The sequence below is a fragment of the Leucopleurus acutus genome (assembly GCF_964270905.1).
Source record: "Leucopleurus acutus genome assembly, chromosome: 13".
NCBI lineage: Eukaryota > Metazoa > Chordata > Mammalia > Artiodactyla > Delphinidae > Leucopleurus > Leucopleurus acutus.
Window position 1 is genome coordinate 87,680,226 of NC_139155.1, and position 23,821 is coordinate 87,704,046.

Here is a 23,821-nt window from a genome sequence, read left to right on the forward strand (position 1 = left end):
CTACCCTAAAACTTAGCGCTTTGGAACACCGCCATTTTGTTAGACATCACTTTTTATGTACCAGGAACCTGCACATGGCTCAGCCGTGAGATGTGTCTGCTCCACCTGGAATTGGTGCGGTCCCCTGGTGGTCCTAAGTTGTCGGCTAGCTGACCTACGGCGGCCAAGACAGCTTCACGCATGTGTCTGGGGCCTGGACAGGAATGGCCAGAAGATGGGGATCACCAGGTCCCCCCTCTCTCTGTGGAGCTTCAGAGCTTCTCATGGGATCTCCCAGAAGACGAGCTGGACTTCTTACAGGCGGCTCTGGGCTCTAAAAGCAAGTGTTCCCGGAGACCTGGGTGGAAAGTCACAGCTTCTTAGAGTGTCTAGCCTCAGAAGTTCCAGATCCTCACTTCTGCTATATTCTACTTGGAAAGCAACACACCAGGTTCAAGGGGCAAGATGTGGGGAAGAGAATCCAAGTATATAAGCCACGTTCAGGTGTCATCTCTCTTTCAAAGAGGCTCTGAAGGAGGGGAAACTGCACACGTGTGGTCGGATGCACACTTGTGGTCAGATGCACACTTGTGGTCAGATGCACACTTGTGGTCAGATGCACCACGCTGATTTTTGCACCTACATCACTCAGCCGATCTCTGGCTTACTCTTGAGCTGATGCCTTCCCCAGGCGTTTGTTTGTGTGTTGATGCCGGAATGATTTCTGCTGGATTTTTTAAAATCAATTTACTTGCATACCTTCAGAATTCAGGAGACAGAATTCTGACACCTGGGTCCGCTCTCCTGTCTCCTACCAGCAGATGCTGAGTCAGTCGCTTTCCTACGTGACCCAGGGAAATGCCTCTTCAGCAGCTTTGAACATGCTCCTTCGTCTGTTTCTTCTTCATCGTTTATGTCGGAGGCGACCTGCGCCTTGTGTTAACACGGCCCTCTTTCAGAATGAATGGACACTGCTCAGCGTGAAGTGACCTGAGGTCATCTGTCTGCGTTTCAGCTGATACCTGATGCGTCCCTTGGGTGACTGGTTATCTCCTAAATGCCTGATCTGAGGCCACGCAACCGGCTCACCTGTCGTCTTTCGTTTACACCATCAACACCCGGAAAGCTAAGAGCCCAGAGACTGAGGCTCAGTGACCTTCGATGACCTTCCCAAGGGTGCACAGGCAGTGAGGATGCCAAGATAGGTGCCCGTGGTCCTGGCTCCATGCCCTGTGCTCTTCCTCATAAACCCATGTGGTCTCCAAGAGGTGTGCCCCCTGGATCTGAAATTGCCATTCCTCGTGATAATTATCAGCGTCTGAAGTGCCCGGAAGGGCCCACAATAACCACCTAGCATCCTTCGGAGCTCTTTACACTGCAGTGACTGGTAAGCCTGGCAGATGCTCATGACGGTGGACACACCTTCAACTGTCTATGCTCCAAAGCACTGTCTTAAGTTGGCATCTTAACCTGCCAGACAGACCCCCCCTGGTCTCTCTCACAGCACCGACTACTCAGTACAGGGCTGGGTCCGTTGTCTCTTATTTGCTGTTACATCCCCGGCACCAAGCTTCACACTCAAGAAACGTCTCCTCAATGAGGGAAATGTTTCAGGTAATTCATTCTCTTAAGTGCTTTTACAAAGAATGACATTTAGGAGTATCGGTGTCTACCTTCCCGCCTCGCATTGACGAAGAGGGATTTTCCAAAACATGGTTTCTGGGATATAGGTCAGCGAGGGCGAGTTCTCCGGACCTCAAAGTAAATGTGTTATGAGCTCTAGGGCGTCTGTCAAGTTATTCACCTCTTGTGTTTCTGTGCCCAGTTCTGGAAAACATAGGTGATAAAAGCACCTACTTCGTGGGGTTGTTCTGAGGATTCAAAGTGTGAAAAATATTTTAAGCACTGAGAACAGTGTCAGACACAAATAGATACTTAATGACTGCTGCCTATTATAATTACCATTATTATTATATCCAGCTATCTCCCCAAACTTCCTGGACCCAGCACATCACACCTGTGTTCCCACGAGTAACCCAGAAGAGGTACAGAGAAATCACATCTGAAGGTGCTGGGAGAAGGATATGAAGACATTCCCTCAACAGCCTCTGTGGCCAGCCAACCAAAGACCACCTTGGAAATGGAATCTCCATGGATACCAAATGAATGAACAGATGACACTAAAGACGGAACCCATCCCCAACTCCTCCCCACCTGGCCTTGTAGAACCTCTACCTCTCCCCACTCCTTTCCACCCCAGAACACAGAAACGTGACTGGGGGCAGGGAGAGGCCGTAACACTCTCCAATGGCTGAGTGCTCTCACCCAACACGTATCTACCTTTGCTCACCCAGATGTGCAGACCCAAATTCACACCAGCCGTCAGAGCAATCAGCCGGGTGCCGCCGTGATACACTAGTGAACCCAGCCCTTTCCCTCCAGTGGCTTTCGGTCTGGTTGAAAAGGAGACTGTCAGGCGGGTCTACCATGCAGGGGACATGGTAAGGTCCTCGCACAGAGATGAAGGTCAGCTCAAGGTTACAGAGTATAAACAGCAATGAGCAGAAGCTGGTATATAGCCAAAGAAGACCCCAGAGAGCTTTGGTGGCCAGACTTCGATCCCCAGAACCTCTTCATCTGAAAACCGCAAGTTGGTACCCTTGGATCAACATCTTCCCTTTTCCCCCTCCCCTCAAGCCTCTGGCAGCCATCCACCTATTCTCTGCATCTGCGAGCTTCTGTTAGGCTCCACATATAAGCGATAGTATACAGAATCTGTCTTTCTCTGACTGACCTCACTGAACACCATGCCCTTGAGGTTCATCCATGTTGTTGCAGAGAAAATAGAAATCACTACGTCAAAGAGATGCTCCCCTGTTCACTGCAGCATCATTCGCGATAGTCAAGACACGGAAACAACCTGAGTGTCCACAGTGGATGAATGGACAAAGAAAATGTGATGTACATACACAATGGAATATTATCCAGCCATAAAAAAGAAGGAAATCCTTCCATTATCTTCTAGAACTTCCAGCCCTGCCAAGTTGGCCAAAGTCAAGTTCTCTTGCTCATGAGACAAGCCTCCCACTAGAACATGGGAAAGAGATTCAGTGAAAACTCAGGCAACTTTCCCAGTACCAATCTGGGAGCACAGCTGGTGCCACCGTTGGTACCCTCCTCCTCTCTTCTTTTCCCCCAAGAGGATCAGAGCTGTCAACCTTGGTCAAAGAAAGTATCGCTAGAAAGGAACCAGAGCTGTCAGGCGATGGAGGGATTCTTGAGCTGGAGGCCACTATGCATTAACATCCTGAAATGCGTGAAGCCCGTGAAGTTGTGTACAGGAAGGCTGTGTGTATTGTTACACAGTGGAGTTTGCACATACATGCAATTATGTGTGACTCAATTATACAGGGTGGGGGGCACAGGGGACTGAGAGAGAGAGAGAGAGACAGAGAGAGAAGGCGGTTTAAATAGTTAAATTTCTAACTTGACCATTCTACTCAATAAGCATAGCCCAGGATAGCAAGAAGGATGACACGGACCCGATGGCTCCCAACTCCAGCTGCATGTCCGGATCTCTTGGACACCTTTTCAAAAAGACTAACACCAGACACGATATTGTAAATCAACTATACATCAATTAAAAACAACAGTAATAAAAGAGATCATGAAAAAGATTGAAGAACCATGTTTTTAAATCTGTTCACAGTATAGCTTTAGATTTCCGTTACCTTAAGGTATATGAACTGTAATAACAGACTGATGAATTACTTAAAGAAACTCATGTGCAGGCATTTAGCTTCATGGGTATTTTTGTTACGAAACAAAATACGAACACCAAGGCTTCACCCCAGACCGGTGCTGGGGCCAGAGGATCTTAGGACCAGTCACCACTGGAAGCAGTGGCCTCAGCTCATCTCAGCTCCGGGTCCCCCTTACAGCACAAGTACCCTAATACGGCTGCACCCGACCCTTGTCATCTTGTATACATGACATGGCCTTGAAACAGACCAACCCTCTCACCTCAAGTCTCACAGAAGAACCTGCTCTCTGGCCCCTCCCTTAACAGAAGGTACATGGAGTGGACTCACGGCACCAGTGACAGCCATTCGATCCCCCAGTAGTTGACAGGTGTCCAGGGCGGGCCAGGTAGTGCATGAGAAAGGAGGAAAGGGCGGTGAGCAGACCGAAGTGTCTGCCCTCCTGCAGCACGCATTCAAGCGGAAGTAAAAACGTGTGGCAGGTACAACTTAAGGGATTTTCCAGAAAAGCTGGACCCTACCCAGTGTTACCTTCATTCTAAACTGGGAACCTCCCTCTGTGTAAGAGCTGAGTTTTTTCCCGACAACCAGGATCATAGTTTTTCACTTGCAGGGGCGATTTTATCCCCAAGGGGACACTGGGAAACAGCTGGACCCATCCTGGGGTATCAAAATTCGGGGTTGTGTATACAGTGGGTTGAGGCCAGGGATACCGCTAACCATCCTACTATGTACAGACCGGACTGCCCCTCACAACAAAATATCATCTGACCCAAATGTCAATAGCTAAAGGCTGAGAAATGTCTACTCTTTTGAATTATAACCCAAACTGTAAAGTCAATCTCCAGAAGCCCTTACTGAAATGAATGAATGATTGAAGAAATAAATACATGAGGGAGAATAATAAGCAAATTTCACCCGCAGGATTCCAAAAAGATTTACGTAAATATACCACCCACAACGAAGCAGAGTGTAGTTCCGTAATTGTGAGCTGTGGATCACCACTTCCTTCTGGAAAATACAGTATAGGGAGTGCAGAGAAAAGCAACTTTACAGACGAAAAACCTGAGAAATACCACCCCGGCCAGCGACCAAATTTCACATCAACAGTGATTAAGTCAGGGCGGGAGTACGTGTTCTTGATACAATGCAATGAAAATGGCATTTTTCGTTTGTTTGTTTGTTCTTGAAAATCCCAATTGGCTTTTATTTCAAGATGATGGGGGAATAAAAAAGAGCACAGAGATACACCTGATGTCTTTGTGCCTTTACCTGTGCTGTCCTCTTTGCCTGAAATCCCTTTTTTTTTGGCCCATAAAACCACTACATAATCAACAAGGACCTACTGTACAGCACAGGGAACTCCACTCAATATTCTGCAACAACCCATATGGGAAAAGAATCCAAGAAAGAACAGACACGTGCATATGCACAACTGAGCCATCCCACTGCACACCCGAAACCAACACAACACCGCAAGCCAACTACACTCCAATCAATACAAAACAAAAATCAAATTAAAAACAAAAAACAAAAAAAAAAAACCACTACATATTCTCCACTCCCCCAGGGCCAGGTCTTACTGTCTCACGCTCCTGTCCCTTAGACAGGACTCATCTCTCCTTTTTACTCATCTGTGTATTTCCTGACTTCCTCAATAAATGCTTCTTCAGTGGAAAGGTGAAAGAGAATAGAGGGGATGATTTTAAACTCTTGTGGTTGGCAGACAAATAAAAACAACACTTTATCTCCGTGCCGTTTTACTCCCAAACCCATTACTTGGGTCTCATCACGAGGAAAACATCAGATAATCCCAACAGAGGGACGTTCTTCAAAAAGTCTGAACCGGAAGTCTCAAAGCTGTCAAGACAACAGAAACAAAGCAAGTCTGAGAAGTTAGTCACAGTCAAGCGTAGTTCGAGACATGATGACTAAATGTACATGATATCCTGGGTGGGAGCCTGGAACAAAAAAGGGGCCATCGGGCAAAGACTAAGGGGATGTGAACGAGCGTGGACTTCAGTTAATAATAATATGGGTGCACTGATTGTGACAAATGAACCATGCTAATGAAAGATGTTGATTACAGGGGGAAACTAGCCACCAGGCACTTGGCATTGTCCTGTACTGATTTCACAACTTTTTTTGTAAATCTAAATATATTCTCAAACGGGAGCTTTATTGAAAAGAGATGGAATGGCCTCCTTTCTCTGTCTGCCTCTCACTCCATTCCGCTCCAGAAGCAACTCCCTTAATTCCCACCGGATGACAAACGGAGACGCAGTGCCAGGCACAGATGTCACGGACCTGTGCAGGGTTTCCAGATACCCAACATCATCCACTTCTTAAAAGCACCCAGTTTTCTCAGGAGCGAAACACTGCCTCCCCGGGATATGCTCTTAGTGAAAGATGACTCGAGGAGCCCACCTCTCATTCTGGAAGCCACACCAGCTCCCTCTCCTACCCCGGGCACAGACAGCAAGTAGGTAGGTGAGCCACTGGGAGCTTCCCAAGAGTCTTTGCACCTTTGATTATAGTAAGAACAGAAGGAACTTCTGAAGGAATGCGTTGTGCCGGGCCGGGGAGGGGTGCTGGGCAAGAAGGCTATTGCATCTACCCCAGGGGCAACTTCCCCTCCCACCCTGTGCATCGCCAAGGCTAGCGCCCCCGTGCCTTATTAATATACAAAAATATACATCCAACTAACCTTTCATGTATTTATTTTCTTAGATTAGCAGGCTGGGATTTATGGCCTGCAGCTAAGAATATTATTGGCTACACCAGGGCATAGCTTACCTGAAACAGAATAAGAAGAGATCTTTTCCTGGTCCAAGGCAGGTTCAAAAGCTACATCGTCCAAGTGAATCGAGTTCAGGGCCAAACCACCTCAAACCACCACATATTATTTCTAACAATTGAGATTCCCAAACCACCAAAGAATATCTTTTGAGGCTTACCAACCCCAGGCCCACTTTGTCCCCTTGTCCAATATTCTTACTTTATTCTCTTTCTCTTTTGTTTACAACTCTTTATCTTTGCAAGAATATCTACTTGGTAAGAATGCCTTATTCGGAGATGGCCTCAGGTCTGACCACAGTCCGGGCACGAGATTCTTAACAAACTCTTGAGTACTTAGCATGTAAAACTGTAAAGACTTCAGCACAGTATATGTATTGGTTAATAATTAACAATATGCCCATTCATTCATTCATTCATTTAACCAATCTAAGCATATCTCTGACTTTGAGAAAAGCACCCAGGCATCTGAGTGCCAGGCCTCTTTTCTGGACCTTTCCACCTGCATTTCCTGGAGTATCAGGGAACCAAGCTAATGCTATGCAAATATCTGGCTTCACATTCAGATCTGACAACCAGACTCCTTTGAAACTGACTTCCTGTGGGAAGAAGCGACCAAAAAATAGGTGGGAAAGATGAGCAAGAAAGAGCTTTCGAGGCCTTTGATTCTCCGGACACGTAATCAGGTGATGGGAGACCTAGGATGCTTCTGACATTAGCTCTCTGTCGGGGGAGGAAAGGAGATGGGGTGGTGAGAACATGCAAGAAAGGGTACAAGTGCTGTGGGATACTTCTGTTGTCCACTGGAAGGAAAACATTCTCTGAAATTAAAAGGGATCCTTAGATGTCTAAAGAACAAAAGCATTTTGCTTTTCTTCCTTTGTGGAGGTCTGCTTTGGAAGACTCGAGCTCCAGGAGAGAACAGAACTTCTAAGATGACAAACAGCCCCATCCTGGTTTTCCTCTGTGCGACGGTCAACGCACACGCATGCACCCTCCCAGTTGTTTCTGTAAATTGCCCTTACGGATCATTTGCGCGACAAAACTTGTTTCCCAGAATGGAAGCTGAGCCCCTGTGTGTAGCCACAGAGTCACCCACAGATCACAGGCGCAGAAGTGACAGGAAGGTGGCAGTAGGTGGTCAAACACTGTCTGCAGCAGGAGTCCTGTTGGAGGCAGGTAATTTGGTCCCCCCTCCACCCTGGCCATCCTTAAGTGGTGAGGGAAGTCCTGCTGACAGCTGATCTATAAAACATTAGCCCAGCTCTGGACCTCGTTAGCACTGTCACCGCCGAGTCTAGAAACAAGTCACCCTTGCTGAGGAAAGCACCCAAAGATACTTGGCTGGATCCTTCAGGGTTATTACAGCAGGTGGCCAGACAGAGCAGGCCCCGTGCTAATTCTAAATATTTGGAAGCCATGCTCAACGCTGTCAAATTGGCTTCATTAAAAAAGATACACAGTTTCCTTATTTTCCAATTATGACAATTCCGGCTAAAGGCTAATGACATTACCAGATCCAGGTTTCCCTGTCAGCTGTTTTCATAAACAGATAAGACTCATTCCCAATTAGAGCATGTTAAGTATGCAACAGGCACATTATTAATGCCAGCCTTTAACAAGACGGAAAGTGTGCCACTTTACCAACTTACACACACGTTCATGAAATATTTACTGATTTACTCTTCTCTTAACTAGAAAACTGATTTTTTTAAACACCTTTCTAATTGATGGACTCTGAACACATACACGTTGGCTTTACATCCAAAATTTTCCAATCTTTTGACTTGGAAGTGGAGCCACCCGATCTAGATGCCTCAAAGGTGCTTCTTTCTGAATCTGCAAAGACTTGGATCCTTTAGATCATGTAGCCCAGGAGCAGGTTTCTCCATGTCACAGCTTGCCGATGACAAGGCAGCCCTCAGGACTCAGAGGAACACCTCAGTGGGCAGTGGACTGTGGCTGGATGCATAGCTATTTGTGAAATTTAATTCTACATATATAACCGATTCCCAAAAAAACCGACGTGGATATCATCTCCTGGAGAGTTAAAACTTTAAGAGATTCTGGTTCGTAAACCAGGGTCCAAGAAATCAACAGTCAGTAGTTGATAAACAGAAAAATATGTCGGAATATGAAATCACGTGACTTCCCCTTATTCAGAACCTTGAGTTTCCATCAGCAAAATATTTCTCTATATACACAGCCATCTCCATGAAGAATATTATTTAAGAGCGTTGAGCCCGAGAAAACCAAGCACAGAGCTAGCACACCAGCCCGAGGGCCCACGACCAGCTCAATCTAGGTCTGATTTCTGAAGCACAGAAGGGGGAGATCATGAGGCCTCAGACCCACAGATGTGTTCATGTGCCCTAAATTCCTGTGCGTAATCCCCAGATGCGCCTCCAACCCCAGCCAAAGGTTTTACCTTCCAACAACCAGCCAAGTTCAGTCACGAGGTTAATGCTGTCTATTGGTTTCTGTTTCTTCGGTTGAGATTAAAAGGGAATTCCCAGCACTAGGTCACAATCAACAAAACTGAAACGTGCAAAGTGTAAGCAGAAGAATGACTCCTTTCTTAAACTCACCCACCCCTTAACAAACACACAAAGAAAGAAGTTTAAAAAAAAAAGAAAGAAAGAAAGGGAGAGGGACAAGAGGGTGATCGTTACTGGATGAACTTTAAAAACCAACATATAAATGTGTGCCATGTCCACGAACCCTCCTGTGTTCAGAGGTCACAAACAAATTTGATTAGATGGTGCTTCAGATCAAGTTTCTGGAGTATGTAGCAGTGTCAGGACATATTTAGTGACCGAACAACACTTACACCAAATAGCTGTTATCATCAGACTCATCTGTGTTTAAAACAAACGAACCAAAACACTGGTATGAAAATCCAGTGAAGTCAAGGCAAGTCGCTTCCCTCCCGTAATACATTCCAAAGAGAAAATGCACGCATTCTTTTTCCCAAAGCTCACCGTACTCACTTTCAGTGCCTCGGCTTTGGTATAGTCTTACGGAAGGCACTCGACGACTTCTACTGGATAGCCTTCACACTGTTTGCTCTTTTGTATTTTGAGCAGTAAGCTCTATTTCCAGAGACAAACAAAATGGTAACTTTGAGGTTGGTACCATAGAGCGCACTTAGAACTCACACGTTTGGAAGAGATTTTGAGTTGGCGCAGCTGCATCCCCTATCCTTCCCGACAACTGTCGCCATCCCATTTGCAGGCTGATTTCAACTGGGAGCCATTTATCCTAAAACCTGCTGAGAACCGCCTGAGCCAGGGCAAAGGCAGAACGTCAGCCTCCTCCCGGCTTTTCTGGGATGGCCCGGAAAACCTAGGAATAAGAAGGTCTTCACCGCCCAGCTGCCAACCCGGAGAGATCCAGCTGGTCTCTCGATTTGACAGCGAACACGGAGCCTGTAAACCTGGAAGGATGCTTCTACCCCGGACAACGCTAACACATCGCTCCGGATCAAATAGACAGGGTTCCCAGAAGCGCCCTTTGACCTTGGAGATGCTACAGGGAGATACTCCCAATGAACTCACCTCAGTGTGAAGCGGTCCTCAGTGGAGTTTTTGGAGACGGAGACGGGAAACGTCAGCACATCTCCCTGCCTGACCGTCTTTGGCACGTACTGCACGGCCACGTGGTTGTCCAAACGCAGCTCTCTCAGGGGCGGCCGGCTCGGGGTCTGGTAAAGAAAAACACTGCCGATCCTCTGCAAGGGAGGCCCCGACTCATCGATGTCGCTGCGGCCCGTCCGCATCCCTCCGGCTCTCCTGGCACAGTCTCCGCGCTCGTCCCCGGGCTGCAGGGCGTAGTAGAGCTCCACGGGGCTGCCCTCGGGGGGCTCGGGCGACTTCTTCCTCCCGGCCACCACCGTGGGGGGCCCGAACCAGCCGGCCGGGAGCTCCAGCTGCGCCACGCACAGCCCCAGGGCCCCCTGCAGCCGGCAGCTGCCCCTCACCTCCCGGGTCTCCCGGAAGGCGAACACCCGCAGGCAGGGCAGCCTCTGCGCGGGGCCGGCGTCGTCCCAGTCCCTGCCCACCACGTGGAAGAGCACGTGCACGCGGGGCCGGCTCAGGGAGACCTTGTCCCGCAGGATGTGAGCTTTCAGCTTCCAGTTCAGGGAAAACGTGCTGGTGAATCCAAACGGGCTGGAGGGCAGCATCAAGTCCTGGGGCACCACCTGCTCGATGGCGAAAGGCCCGTAGCTGGCGTTCAGGACGGGGAACCTCTTGGATCTGTAAACCAGAAAGGACTCCACGCGCGACTGCAGACTGGAGTTTCTCATGACGTCCTGGTTGGCTTCCTTCAGGAAGAAGGACACGTCCGCGTGGTGGATGTGGTAGGTCACTGGGAGGTAGGTGGGCAGCGAGGAGAACCTCTGGATGCTCTCCAGGATGCCTCGGCTTGCCACCACTGTCGGGAGGAATCGGGTTCAGGGGTTAGAAACTCCAGGGCAAGGGTACCAGGATTTCAGACCTCTTCCCCCCCTTATAAGGATTGCCTTGTCTTTGCACTAATTATGCAATTCTTTATTCAAAAGGTCTTACTTAAATCAACTCGTCTTATAGGAAATATATTTCTTCAAAAAAACTGATGCCACTGGAGTAGACAACAGGCATCACTGGCCATGCAGAAGCTAAGTGTGCAGATAAATAAATTTCAAATCAGGCCTTTAATTTGCAGCTAGCGGTCCTGGTGCCTCAGGAGGCGATGGGTTATTGCCTAAGACTTGTTCTCTTTTCGTTAAAGGGAGAGACGCTCACGAGAAAGGTCTTAAGGATGTGCTGGCATCCAGCAGAGAAGGGCATTCCCGTTAACTCAACCAGATGGACCAAGATCGGAAACGAGAATGACTTTCTCAGCATGTGGTTTGAGGCTGTGTCCATATCCTACCCAATACTATTTTATGTTCCACCAGATACACACGCTGCACGTAAGGACTCACTGACCATCGGGAAATGATAAAAGGATGTTAAGGTGGGCAATCACATATCAGTTGGACACCACATACTTTCCTGGGGGTTAAGCTGAGAGATGGAGAGAAAAGACCTCGGAAGGATAATGCTAGGAGGAAACCTCCAGAAACAGATGAGATGAGCTGACCACGTCATGTCGGGTCCATGTGTCCCTAGAACCCAAGAACCAAGGGAAGCCCATCACTCATCCTTCGTAAAAGCTATGTTGACCCCAATGCACAGAAAGCATTCTTTTTTTTTTTTCCTTACTAAGCATATCCCTCCCTCAGGGGGAACATTCCAAAATGTTATTTTTACATTGTGCCTTATATTCTGGCAGAAAAACATGGACACAGTAATTACCTAATTCAAGACCCAACTTAACAGGCTTTAGAAACGGAAATTATTGGCTCTGGGATCACTGACTTTCTAGGCAAAGCTCCACAAGATATCTGAAGCCCTTCTCATTAGTCGCCCCGTAATCATCACTGGTTCTTTTGCAGTAAAAGCAACGGAAGCCCTGACATTGATCGGGCCAAACTGTTTCAGAGGCTCACGTGAGCACACTTTCCGATGCACGACGCCTACATGAGCCTGGACCCCTCTTGGCTGTTGTCTGTGAACAGAGAAGGAAGCAAAGGACTCAGAGAAAAAGGGGTCTTGACTGTGGCTTTGCTGCACAGATCTCGAGAGAGAACAGGCAAGTCACTGAGCCTCTCTGCCTCTCCTGGACTGGTCTGAAGTAGGAGGGCACCAACCAGAGTATGGAGGCCCCCATCCAGTTCTAACAGTGCAGGACACTCAGCTGTGGTCCATCCTGCTTCTGGACAAGAAGCCAGCTTGACATACACTCATCCCGAGTTGATGGACAGCCCCGAGGGAAGGGCTCCCTCAATTCCATGTCATCACCCAACTCAGGTCAGGCTGAGCGCCCCAGTTCAGCAAGGAAGGTGTCTACGGCCCTGAACCATTTGAAACTTCCAGTATCTGAGCAGTTTCGATTCACCCAAGCGGCGATTTCATATGATTCAACCTAATACATCAGAAATTCTTTTTCAAACATCAGAATATCACAGACCTCACAAGAGACCTCATTCCTTTATCAGGACTACATTTTTCTTAACGTTCTGGAAATCCCTCAGGATTTATATTTTCAATAAACGTGTATTGTCACATGTGAGTTTTTCGTGAAGCTGAAGCAGAGGCAGTGAATTTCGTGCGCATGTTCAGGGCTGAAGCTTCCTCCTTCATCCCATCTCTGGATGCCACCTCCCCTCCCCCACCGTGCTGGCTACACTCCTGTGACTGCTCAGGCTGCGTCATAAATGTCACTTCTCTGGAATGCCTCCTTTGACTGCATGATTCTGCGTTTCTATGCACCAGCGATGTCCTTCTGTAGATCTCATACTTCCCCATCACAGGACTTCATGCTCTTTCTGTAATTCCCTTCATGCCCCAGTGGGTTATACGCAAGTGAGCAGAGATGACATATGAGCCTTTTCTCTGTTTTATTCGTCATCCTTAGAAGAGCACCCGACAAATACTAGCTTCTCAGTAAATATTTGAAAAATGAATCAACAAATGAATTATGCTTCCAATATTATAAAAGCAGATTATATTTTTACACCAGGATTTTATATGCTGTCTCCTCCGTTGCCATCACTCTATAATTAGAATCCTCCATCCTTTTATCCCATGAAGAGCTCCATGTAATCTTGGTGATAAAAGACCTACATCCATCACACAGTGCCCCCTGATTCTTTTTTTTCTTTTTTAATGTCACTGGAGTACAGGTGACTTACAATGTTGGGTTAGGTTCAGGTGTACTGCCAAGTGTTTCCGTTATACATATACATGTATCCATCCTTTTTCAGATTCTTTTCCCTGCTAGGTTATCACAGAATACTGAGTAGAGTTCCCTGTGCTACACAGTAGGTCCTTGTTGGTTATCTGTCTTATATATAGTGTGTGTAGATGTTCATTCCAAGCTCCCAATTTATCCCTCTCCCCACCCCACGTGTCCCCTTTGGTAACACCAAGCTTGTTTTCGAGATCTGTTTTGGTTTTGTAAATACATTTTTAAAAATGATACAAATGAACTTATTTACAAAACAGAAACAGACTCACAGACGCCCTGATTCTTATAAATGCATCTTGGCACCACTCGGGTTGTCAACACACCAGCCTGTCATTCACTGTAGACACTGCTGAAGCCAAACAGCCAGGTTATAGATAGTCAAACATTAATACCAGACACCAAGGCTCTGTGAACTTTCCTGTTGGAACACCTGACCCCTATTTGAGTACACCAAACTTAACTGTGCAACTAATTACATATTCCAAGGGCAGTGGCTGTGGGTCCTCTGACTTTATTTGGGAAAGCAACCAGGGGGACACCATGGGCACCATTCAAAGGGAAGTCATTTCTAAGCTTCATTCCACGAAGAGCCTATTTGTCTTTTTGCCTGGTAACTGACCTACATGTTTACTGCTTAAAAATGCTCCAAGTTGGGGGCTTCCCTGGTGGCGCAGTGGTTGAGAGTCTGCCTGCCGATGCAGGGGACACGGATTCGTGCCCCGGTCCGGGAAAATCCCACATGCCGCAGAGCGGCTGGGCCCGTGAGCCATGGCCGCTGAGCCTGCGCGTCCGGAGCCTGTGCTCCGCAACGGGAGAGGCCACAGCAGTGAGAGGCCCGCGTACCGCAAAAAAAAAAAAAAAAAAAATGCTCCAAGTTGACCTAAAGCTAGTGTTATTTCCTTTTTCTGTCTTTTTTTTTTTAAACAAAATTCAAAAAATAATGTTCCACCATGCACAGAATAGATTAAGAAGTAAAACTTAACCTCAAATCCCCACGGGGGTGGCTATTATAACCTACCAGCACCAATCCCACATAAAAAAAAGAGCAAGGTATCAAATAACAAAGAAGTTGCACGTGGTAAATCGCACTTAACCCATTAAGTGCGCACTTAACCCATTAAGAAAAAAATTACATTTGATTTTGGTGCTGTGACTTTATATGCTTATTTGAAAGAGAGTGACATGTTCCCATCGTTAAGCAACGCAGTGACCTCATAGAGATTTTCTATTAATTTACCATTTTGAAAAAATAATTTCCCCTAAACAATACTTTTACGAAACCTGAGAAAGATGGTGATCTGAGCACAGGCTTTTAAAATTTCCCCTGAGTGGACTCAAAAGCAGTAACTAAGGGAATAGTAATCTGCGTCTGTGTTGAATATTCTGTGCAAATTGCACGCCCTGGCCTGGGAGAATTCCTGAGAAGTTACATGGGATACCAATGCCTCATGCAGAAAATACAGCATGGTGAGGGTTGCCAGATACAACATACAGGAAACCCAGTTATGTTTCCATTTCTAATTGACAGAAATGGGGCATGCTTATAATTAAAAACAAGAACAAAATTTGTTGTTTATCTGAAATCCAAATGTTACTGGGCACCCTGAATTGTTGTTGGCTAAATCTAGCATCTCTAAGCATGACATCATAAAAGAAGACAATAGCCTGGTGGAACTACCTTGATATTTCTAAGAGCAAAGGCCACTGTATCCCAGGGATGCCCCGCACTGGGTAATGTACCTGATGCCGGCTGCTGACAACATCTGTAATCAGCTGGATTGAAAGACTCAGGAGTGAGTCGGACCACACTGTGCGGAAAACCCCAGAATCAGGGCCTCTTGCTAATGTGGAACAGGAGGTATGACACAGCCTCACTGTGGACTGAGTCCAAGCCAAAGCAAAATGACTTACAGGAACCTGGTCCCCAGTGTAGCAGCTGCGCCAAACTGAGAGAAGGGACAGTACCAGAAAAGCCAGTGCATCCCCGTGCTGCTCAGGCTACTGCATCACCGATATGGGGATGCAGGGCCAGCGCCCTTCCAGGTGGACGTTTCATGTGCAGCTCTAACAAGAGCAAGTGGAAACCAAATGGAAAGAAGAGGAACCCACTCCACTGTGTCAGGGAAATTCCAAGGCACTAGAGGCTACCCTCATTCAAGGACAGCTAGAGAGAAGGCAAATACGGACGAAACACAGAAGGAGAATAAAATGTTTGTTTCATAAATAAAAACTGCACCATCAAAGAAGGGCATTTGAAAGGGCCCTGAAGAGACAGAGGAACAACAAAGCTTTGAAGGGTAGTTACCACAGAATACTGATGTACATTTTACACAGAATATGCTCTCGCTAATCAAGAAAATCCAGAACCCTTGTTATTTTATAATGAAATAAGACTAAGATGGAAGAAGATATGGCAGTATTAAAAGTAAGGGATTTAAAATGGTCTCAGAAGCAATAAAAAAGATATGAAAAAGGAGAAAATTGAATTTATCCTGTGAAAAAGAGAATTTTTGAAGCTTTCCCTAAAGCTAAATGGAAAAGACAAGAAATGAAAATGATGATCGGTGGCAGGCTGCAGACATGACACACATTAGATATATATGCAGATAACAGGGCTTCTAAGAAAAAGAGCAGAAAAATGCAGAAGAAGCCTCATCAAAAGACAATCGAGAGGGGCTTCCCTGGTGGCACAGTGGTTGAGAGTCCGCCTGCCGATGCAGGGGATGCGGGTTCGTGCCCCGGTCCGGGAAGATCCCACATGCCGTGGAGCGGCTGGGCCCGTGAGCCATGGCCGCTGAGCCTGTGCGTCCGGAGCCTGTGCTCCGCAACAGGAGAGGCCACATCAGTGAGAGGCCCGCGTACCGCAAAAAAAAAAAAAAAAAAAGACAATCGAGAAAGGAAAACAGTCCTGGGGTAAAAATAAATAAATATTTCACTGAATTCCAAGGAAAACTGGAAACACCACCTTTTAGGGATTTCCTAAAGCCATTTCTTAATGTCAAGGATAAATAAATAATTCTATAAGTGCTTATTTAAAAATAAAACAAAAATTCAAAACGAAGAAAATCAAACTGGCCTCAGTTGTATCTACTGTACAAAATTAAGTCTTAAAAATTTCCATAAATCTGATGGAGAATGTTCAAATTGAACAATGCCCTAACCTAGAGATTTTCCTGATAATATGTGAGGACAGTAGAAAGATGCAAGGCTACATCCTATCTATCCTTCCTTAAGAAAAAAACCCCAAAACACTGAAGCCTATTATTCAGGCAGCCAGGCGGTGGTTAAAGTGTAATATTCAGGAACAGGAAAGTCATGACATAAACATGAAAACATTTAAGCACCGAATAAATTCAAATACAGTTTTAAATGTAGGCAAAACCAACAAGGTCAAAATAGTTATTGATCAAAGAAAAACCATAATCCAAACATTTTGTTATTTAAAAATCATAAACTTGGAAAAAATGCCAAAAGTAAAAGGGTACTAATTTTGTATATCCATAGAAGTGGCTTTTTTTTGTCTATGGTAACCAAATAAATATATATTTAACTATAATTTTTTACAAGTTTAAAATCAGGCTGTTTGGCTTACAAATTGGGAAGGGAGAGAGAGAAAGAGAGAAAACAGAAACAGCTCATTGAGTGATATATTGAAAATACAGAACACAGATCATCAAGAAAGAAAAATGATAAAAAGCATAAAATATGATGAAAGGAGTAAGAACAAATTTGTTAATTATGACACTAAATATAAATGAGTTAAACTCTCCTGTGAAAAGACAAACACTGTCAGAATGACTCAAAAATTATAAGACATTGAGTTTAAACTGTCTGCAAGAGAACTCCTAAATAAAGTGACTGAGAGATTTAAAAAAAAAAAAATCTGAGCATAGACATTCCATAGTGGGTAAAAAAAAAAATAGCACAACTTTAATATCAGAGGATAAAAAGTAAATTCAAGAGAAAAAATAACTACCTGGGTTAAAGGTCTTAATTTTCATGGAAAGATACAACTCATAATGCATGTATAGTAATAAATACTTTAAGCAAAAATATATCTCCAAAATTAATATAACAAATCTCTTAAAGTTACAAATGAAAAATTGATAGTAACAATCTTTTTGGAAAATATTATATACCTCCTTTCCCAATCTCGACTTATGAAGGATGGAAAAGTAAGTAAGGCTAGGAAGTTATAAATAATATAAATTATGAGGTTGTAATTTCTACAAAGGCTACTCTTATTTATACTCTTCATGGACTCTTGCCAAACATCATATACAAAGCCACAAGAAAACCTTTAAAAAAAAATCACAAAAATAACTTAAATTGTATTCCATGAGCATATGCAATCAAAATATAAATCAATAACAAGAGAAAAATAGAAACACTGCTCCCTGCTTGGAACAAAAAACTACTAAATGGTTCTTGGATAAAGAATAAAAAGAAAGCTTTTAATTACACTGTATTTACAAGATACTGATAGTGACAACAGTGCATATCAAAACACATGTGAAGCAGCCAAGGCTGTAGTCAAAAGCAAATTCATACAACCTCATACATGAATCTCATACATCCATATAATGAAACTGATAAATTAAGCATTCTACTCAGGAAAGGAGAAATCCCAAACAAAACAATCCAAAACAACAACAACAAAAAATTCTAAGGAAAAAATGATTAAAAAGTAAGAAATAATGATATAAAAGATTACAAAATTGAGAGTTAAGCCGAAGAAGTGCTAAATTTTAAAAACATTATAAAATTGATTGTTACAGATGGCAGCTTAAGATCATTCATTTACATACGCTTCCACAGAAAGATCCTCCTTGAAACAGCCTAAAAGAAAAAAAAAAATAGAAAAGGTGGTGTAAATCTGAACGCAAATATATGGACAGGATCAATGGGCCAGAGGTACTGATGAAGTTCTGAAAGTATCACGGGTGGGGTGGGCTGGCCCCATATTGTGCTCATTTGGTAACTGCGTCCTCAGTTTTACTGTGGGATCTCTTGCTTTTGTCTGCTCTATTTGTCAATGTCTGAGAAAGATGTGCTGACGTTTTTCCCAGAGATTTTGAAATGGCTGAGTCCTTGTATTTCAAACGATTGACCACACTTGTCCTCAATATGGAGGCACTACATAAGTATGTCTTATGTCTCCTGTTGCCAATAATAAAAACTTTCCTTTGGTCCTTCTTAACGCTTTTGGCTTTGAAGGGTATTAGGGTGGGCCAAAAAGTTCATCTGGGTTTTTTCTGTAAGCTGTTACAAAAACCCGAACTTTTTGGCCCATCCAATATTTTTTTCCCGAGGTTAAGCCAGCCATCCCTGTCCAAGTTTTCCTTGGTTTTTGTAAGCATTTTCTGAGTACTACTTTTTGCCTGCTTTTATTTTGTGTCACTGTGTCACTTTTCTTAGTGTCAATGTGGAAAAAAATTCTGATTGTGAGCCTTTGTTTGACTGGTATGTTTGAATTTATTCCTGCTATCATATTCTATGCTTAAATGTCCCACGATTGTGTGTGTGTGTGTGTGTGTATGCGTGCGTGCTTCATGTCTTCTCTCTTGCTGGATGGATTTTTATGTGCTCCTTTTTTCTTTCTAGAGATTGAAAAATGCTATAGAGGTTCTTGATTGTCAAAGAACAAATATGCATTCAAATTGATTAATCACCAAACTGAAAATATACAAATTTGAACTGATTCATAACCTTATCACCATGGCAAAATATTCTGGAATTTCTGTTTAATAAATCCAAATGAAAGACAGTTCACTCCACTCCAGTCTTCTCCCTTAAAAGTTATATTGGAAAACAACAAAATCTTAACATAAAGGAAAGAAGACTTTCTAGCTCCAGTAAAGTAGGAATAAGAATGCAGACCAGGGCTTCCCTGGTGGCGCAGTGGTTGGGAGTCCGCCTGCTGATGCAGGGGACGCGGGTTCGTGCCCCGGTCTGGGAGGATCCCACATGTCGCGGAGCGGCTGGGCCCGTGGGCCATGGCCGCTGGGCCTGCGCATCCGAAGCCTGTGCTCCGCAACGGGAGAGGCCACAACAGTGAGAGGCCTGCGTACCGCAAAAAAAAAAAAAAAAAAAAAAAAAGAATGCAGACCAAAACTCAAAACAAAAACAATATCCAACTTAACATGAATTGGATAGCTTTCCCCAAGAGTGAATGAAGGTCTCATCATGGACCAGAAGGGTCTAAACATGCTTAGAATGGCAAGACCTAAGGAGGTAGCAGACCCCACAAAGGCTGTGGTTGATGGGGAAACCCTGGCGCTTCCCTGTTTCCTGTGACCTTGCCGGGTCCCAGGTGAATGTGTCAGAGATAAGAAGGAAAGTGGATGGCGTTACTGAGAGCTGGGACACACTACGTATTCTGTGAGCTTCACTGCGTTCCTGAAAGCCCCAGACTGAGATGAGAAGTATGCCTCTAGAACTTGGATTAGAGGTTGTTCAAGACACAAAGCCTAATCAAAGTGCCTAACGGGCTCAGCTCACTCCCCTGGTTCCCTCTTACTCCTGGGTACCGGGGCTGCCCTATGTATGCAGAGATGAACAGTCAACTGTCCCACCCGACCCCCGACACACGCTCAGCTGATGACTTGTACTTCGGAATCCACCAGAAAGGAACTCTCTCATCTTCCCTCCAGCAAATCTGACAGCAACTTAGAATTTGCTACCCATCTTTGCCTATGATGATAAGCATCTCCTTTTCCTTCAAAAATCAGTCCTTAAGGTCCAGCAACTTTTCCTTCTCAAGCTTCCACATCATCTACTTCTCCCTGTCAACTGGACAGCTCATCGCAGTATGAAAACCTAGTATACTTCAGAAACAAACGAAACTGGCCTTTGGCCCTGAATCCTTTTTTCTCTACCACCTCATCTCTCTGCTTCTCTGTATACACATATGTAGGTATAGAGTCACTATTATAAATATGCTTTGTACCTGTTTATATTTATGTCAACGATCGTAGACAGCTCCGTAAACATGCATGCACACACAGACGCACACACAGACACACACACAGTGTTGTCTATGGTCACTGTCATGGGCCATATAGTGCCTCCCGCCAAAGATATCCACAACCTAACCCTCACCTGTGAATACATGACCTTCATGGCCTAAGGGACTTTGCCAGTGTGATTAAGTTAAATGTTTTGAGATGGGAGATGAGCCTGGTTTATCCAGTGGGACCAACGTCATCACAAAGGTCTTTATAACAGAATGTCAGGAGGTCAGAGAGGAAGAAGATGCTTCTTTCTGGCTTTGAAGATGGAGGAAGGGGCCATGAACTAGGGCACTGAAGCAGCCTCTAGAAGTTGGAAAGGCAGGGAAACGACTGTCTTCCGGAACCTCCGGAAGGAATGCTGCCTGGGGAATAATTTTAGACTTCTGACCATTGCCTTTCTCTTTTAATGATTGGAAGTGTCATTTACGTTGTTTTGTATTATTTTCCCCCTTTTGTAGATAAGGTAATCGAGAGTCAAAGGGACGGACAACTTGACCAAGGTCACACAACCAGTCAGCGCCCGGGGGGACTGGAGGAGGTAGGTCTAGGGCAACGGTGGCTGGACCTGGCAGGCAGGTACAGACTCGCAAGAGCTGACTCTGTGCATCTCCTTCCAGCTCCACATCCAGTAACTTCAGGTGGGTAGATGCCAGTCACCCATGGTGGGAGTGTTTACACTATGGACACTGGCAAACCCTACAGACCAGGTGTCCATCCTCCCTCCCATCACAGCCAGTGATTAAACACTGATCCTACTGGTCTGCTGCCTGGGCTTGAATTCGCCACATTCCACTGTGATCCTATCAACTTTTTCTGTTATCATTAAAAAGATTTCCTTGGCTCGCCAATGACTCCCATGTGAAATTTACATTCTGTAGCTCAACGTTCAAAATCTCTGAGTATATTCACAGCCACCCTCCCTCCCCAGCTTCAGGATCTTGCCATCTGCCGCATCTAACCTACGCTCCGACCAGACTGAGCGGTCATTCAAGTGCAACCCTAGGTTCCCTCTTCTGCTGCTCTCACCCTCCGGGTTGTCGTGCTCTCTCCCCAAAGCAAACCTCTAACAGGAAAATGGCCATTTGTTCCGGAACACTGCACATGAGGGCCTCCAGATCTAAGAAGCCCTCCCCAAACACCCCAGCCAAATGGGGTCTATGTCTATGCAGTATTTTGATTTCTCCTTGGACGTGTAGCAACTTCTGCTTTGTATCACAGTTAAGGGAGTTCGTTTTCCCCACTAAATTATTTATTTAATGATAACACCTACTTCGTTCTGGACACTGGTCCATACTCTTAGAATGATCAAAGAATGTAATACTCCCAGCACCCCCATGCGTTAGGTGCTTTTTATCATCCTCATATCACAGTGAGGAAACTGAGATCCAGAGAGGTCAAGGGACTTGCCTAAAGTCACACAGCTGGTACATGGCAGAGACAGAGTGTCAACCCAACGGCCTGGCTCCTTTAGCACTAAGCAATGTGACCCTCAAGGAGGGATTCAAGGACCCAGCCCTGTTGTGTTCACCTTTCCATATTAAATCATGCTTTTGCCAGAAGGTGGCTTGAGTTTCAATGGCACCATGCTTGATTAATTCCCAGTGGTACACAGAAAAACGTGTTTTTAAAAATTGTAATTAGCCGTACACGTCTCTTAATAAATACTGGAAAAATAGAATTCGTACATCAAGCCCCAGAGTCGTGGTTGTTATAGCTGAGGTTGACACAAGAATAGGTACTTTTTGGTGACTGGTCTACAGAGGCTGCTAGAATTTCAGGTCCATGGCTTTCAGGACCTGCTCTTGCAGCAAAAGCTGGGAGATGACATGTGTGATGCCCCCAGAACCCAGCACAGAACTGAACACATTTGGGGGGCTTGTCATGTACTCTTTAAGTGAGAAAATGTTAGCTCCGGGGAAAGACACAGGTTGTCCCTTGGGATTTGTGTCAGGAAAGGGACACTTTTTGAAGACCTTGAAAAGAATTGCATCCCTTTTACCCCTTCCCCCCAGAACACTGCGGGGGGGGGGGCGGATAAAAGTATAGGAGAAAGGTCCGTTTACAGAGGTGAACACATTTACTTTATCCACGTGTTCTTAATTTGCTTCTAAAACGCTGAATTTGTTGATTCCGATATTTCAGAAGGGAATCTGTCTTCCTTTCTCAAGCACATCTTCATACTTTGAATGACTGAGGAAACTGGTATCTGACTGCAGCTTCCCAAAGGAGCCTGACAACTAAAGCACGTAGCCAGCGGCAAATGCAGCAGATTTAAGTGTAGATTTAAGTGTGAGAAGCCCTCTAGCTTAAAGAATAATTTGTATGAGAAATGTGTTGGGAGGCTGTGGAGTTCTCTTAAAAGATACGTTTCCGTCTTTATTCCTCCTGTCATTCGTGGCACGAATAATTGTGCCAGGAGCTGTCCGAGGTGCTGGAGAGACAGTCTTAAACAGAAGGAATGATATCCCTATCCTCGCGAGGCTGACATCCTAGTGAAGAGGGAAGATTTAAAAACACAAGTAAAGAAATAAACTCATGTAATGTAATCTCACGCAGCTGGAAGAGCCATGGAGAAAAATAAACGAGGGTGCACAGATGGAAGCATGGTCAGTCAAGTAGACCTGTAACCTGAAATGGAGAGGCTGTAAGGAGAGTTATACGTTCCCATATACATTAATCATTTTTAGTCCCTGTCGGCCTTTACATTTCACTAGCTAAATGCAGAAGCCTGGAAATAAAATGGAAATTCAGGCAGTCTCAACCAGGGGCTTTCCACCCCAGGACTACTGAGGATAATGCTCTATTGTAGGAGGTTGTCTGGTGCATTGTTGAATATTTACCAGCATCCTTGACCTCAACTCACTAGATGCCAGTAGAACTCCCTTGCCCCGTTGTGACAACCATAAATGTCTCTAGACGTTGCCAAATGCCCCTCAGGGTAAACTTACCAGATAAACACACAGGGCATCCGTTTATATTTGAATTTCAGGATAATAACGAATACTTTTCTTAGTGTAAGCACCAAACATTGCATGGAACATTCATGGTTTATTTAAAAATCAACTTTAACTGGACATTTTGTATATTTATCTGCTATACCTGGCAACCCTAATTGGGAAGCAAAACCATTCCTATGAGGGAACCATCACTCCAGTTTTACAATTTAGGAAATTGTACGTATATATGCCATGTACATATGTAGGCAGGCACGCGTGTCAGTCATGGATATAAATGTTGAAAGGTCACATCAAATGCTCTGACCATCCAAGGTAGCGAAGGCATAACCACAGTGACCTTCCGGACAAAGTGAGTGTAGGAGACCCACTTAGATGAGATTCTGTTACCAGGGTCTGAAAATAGAGATAAAATTCATGTCACACTCAACATGGTATCTTTTTCCTCACAGACTTGACACAGAGCTTTTAATACCGCAATGAA

The 23,821-nt window shown here is 44.9% G+C and overlaps 1 protein-coding gene across 1 annotated transcript in view; it reads right to left on the reverse strand.

Moving 5' to 3' along the window:
* The window catches only part of TMEM132D (transmembrane protein 132D), a gene marked incomplete at both ends in the record, with an annotated part of 627,093 nt that overhangs the window by 449,404 nt on the left and 153,868 nt on the right, over positions 1 to 23,821 (reverse strand). The window contains one exon of the mRNA XM_082853296.1: positions 10,094 to 10,970. Coding sequence (XP_082709422.1) covers positions 10,094 to 10,970 — 877 coding nt within the window. The remainder of the gene's footprint in view (positions 1 to 10,093; positions 10,971 to 23,821) is intronic.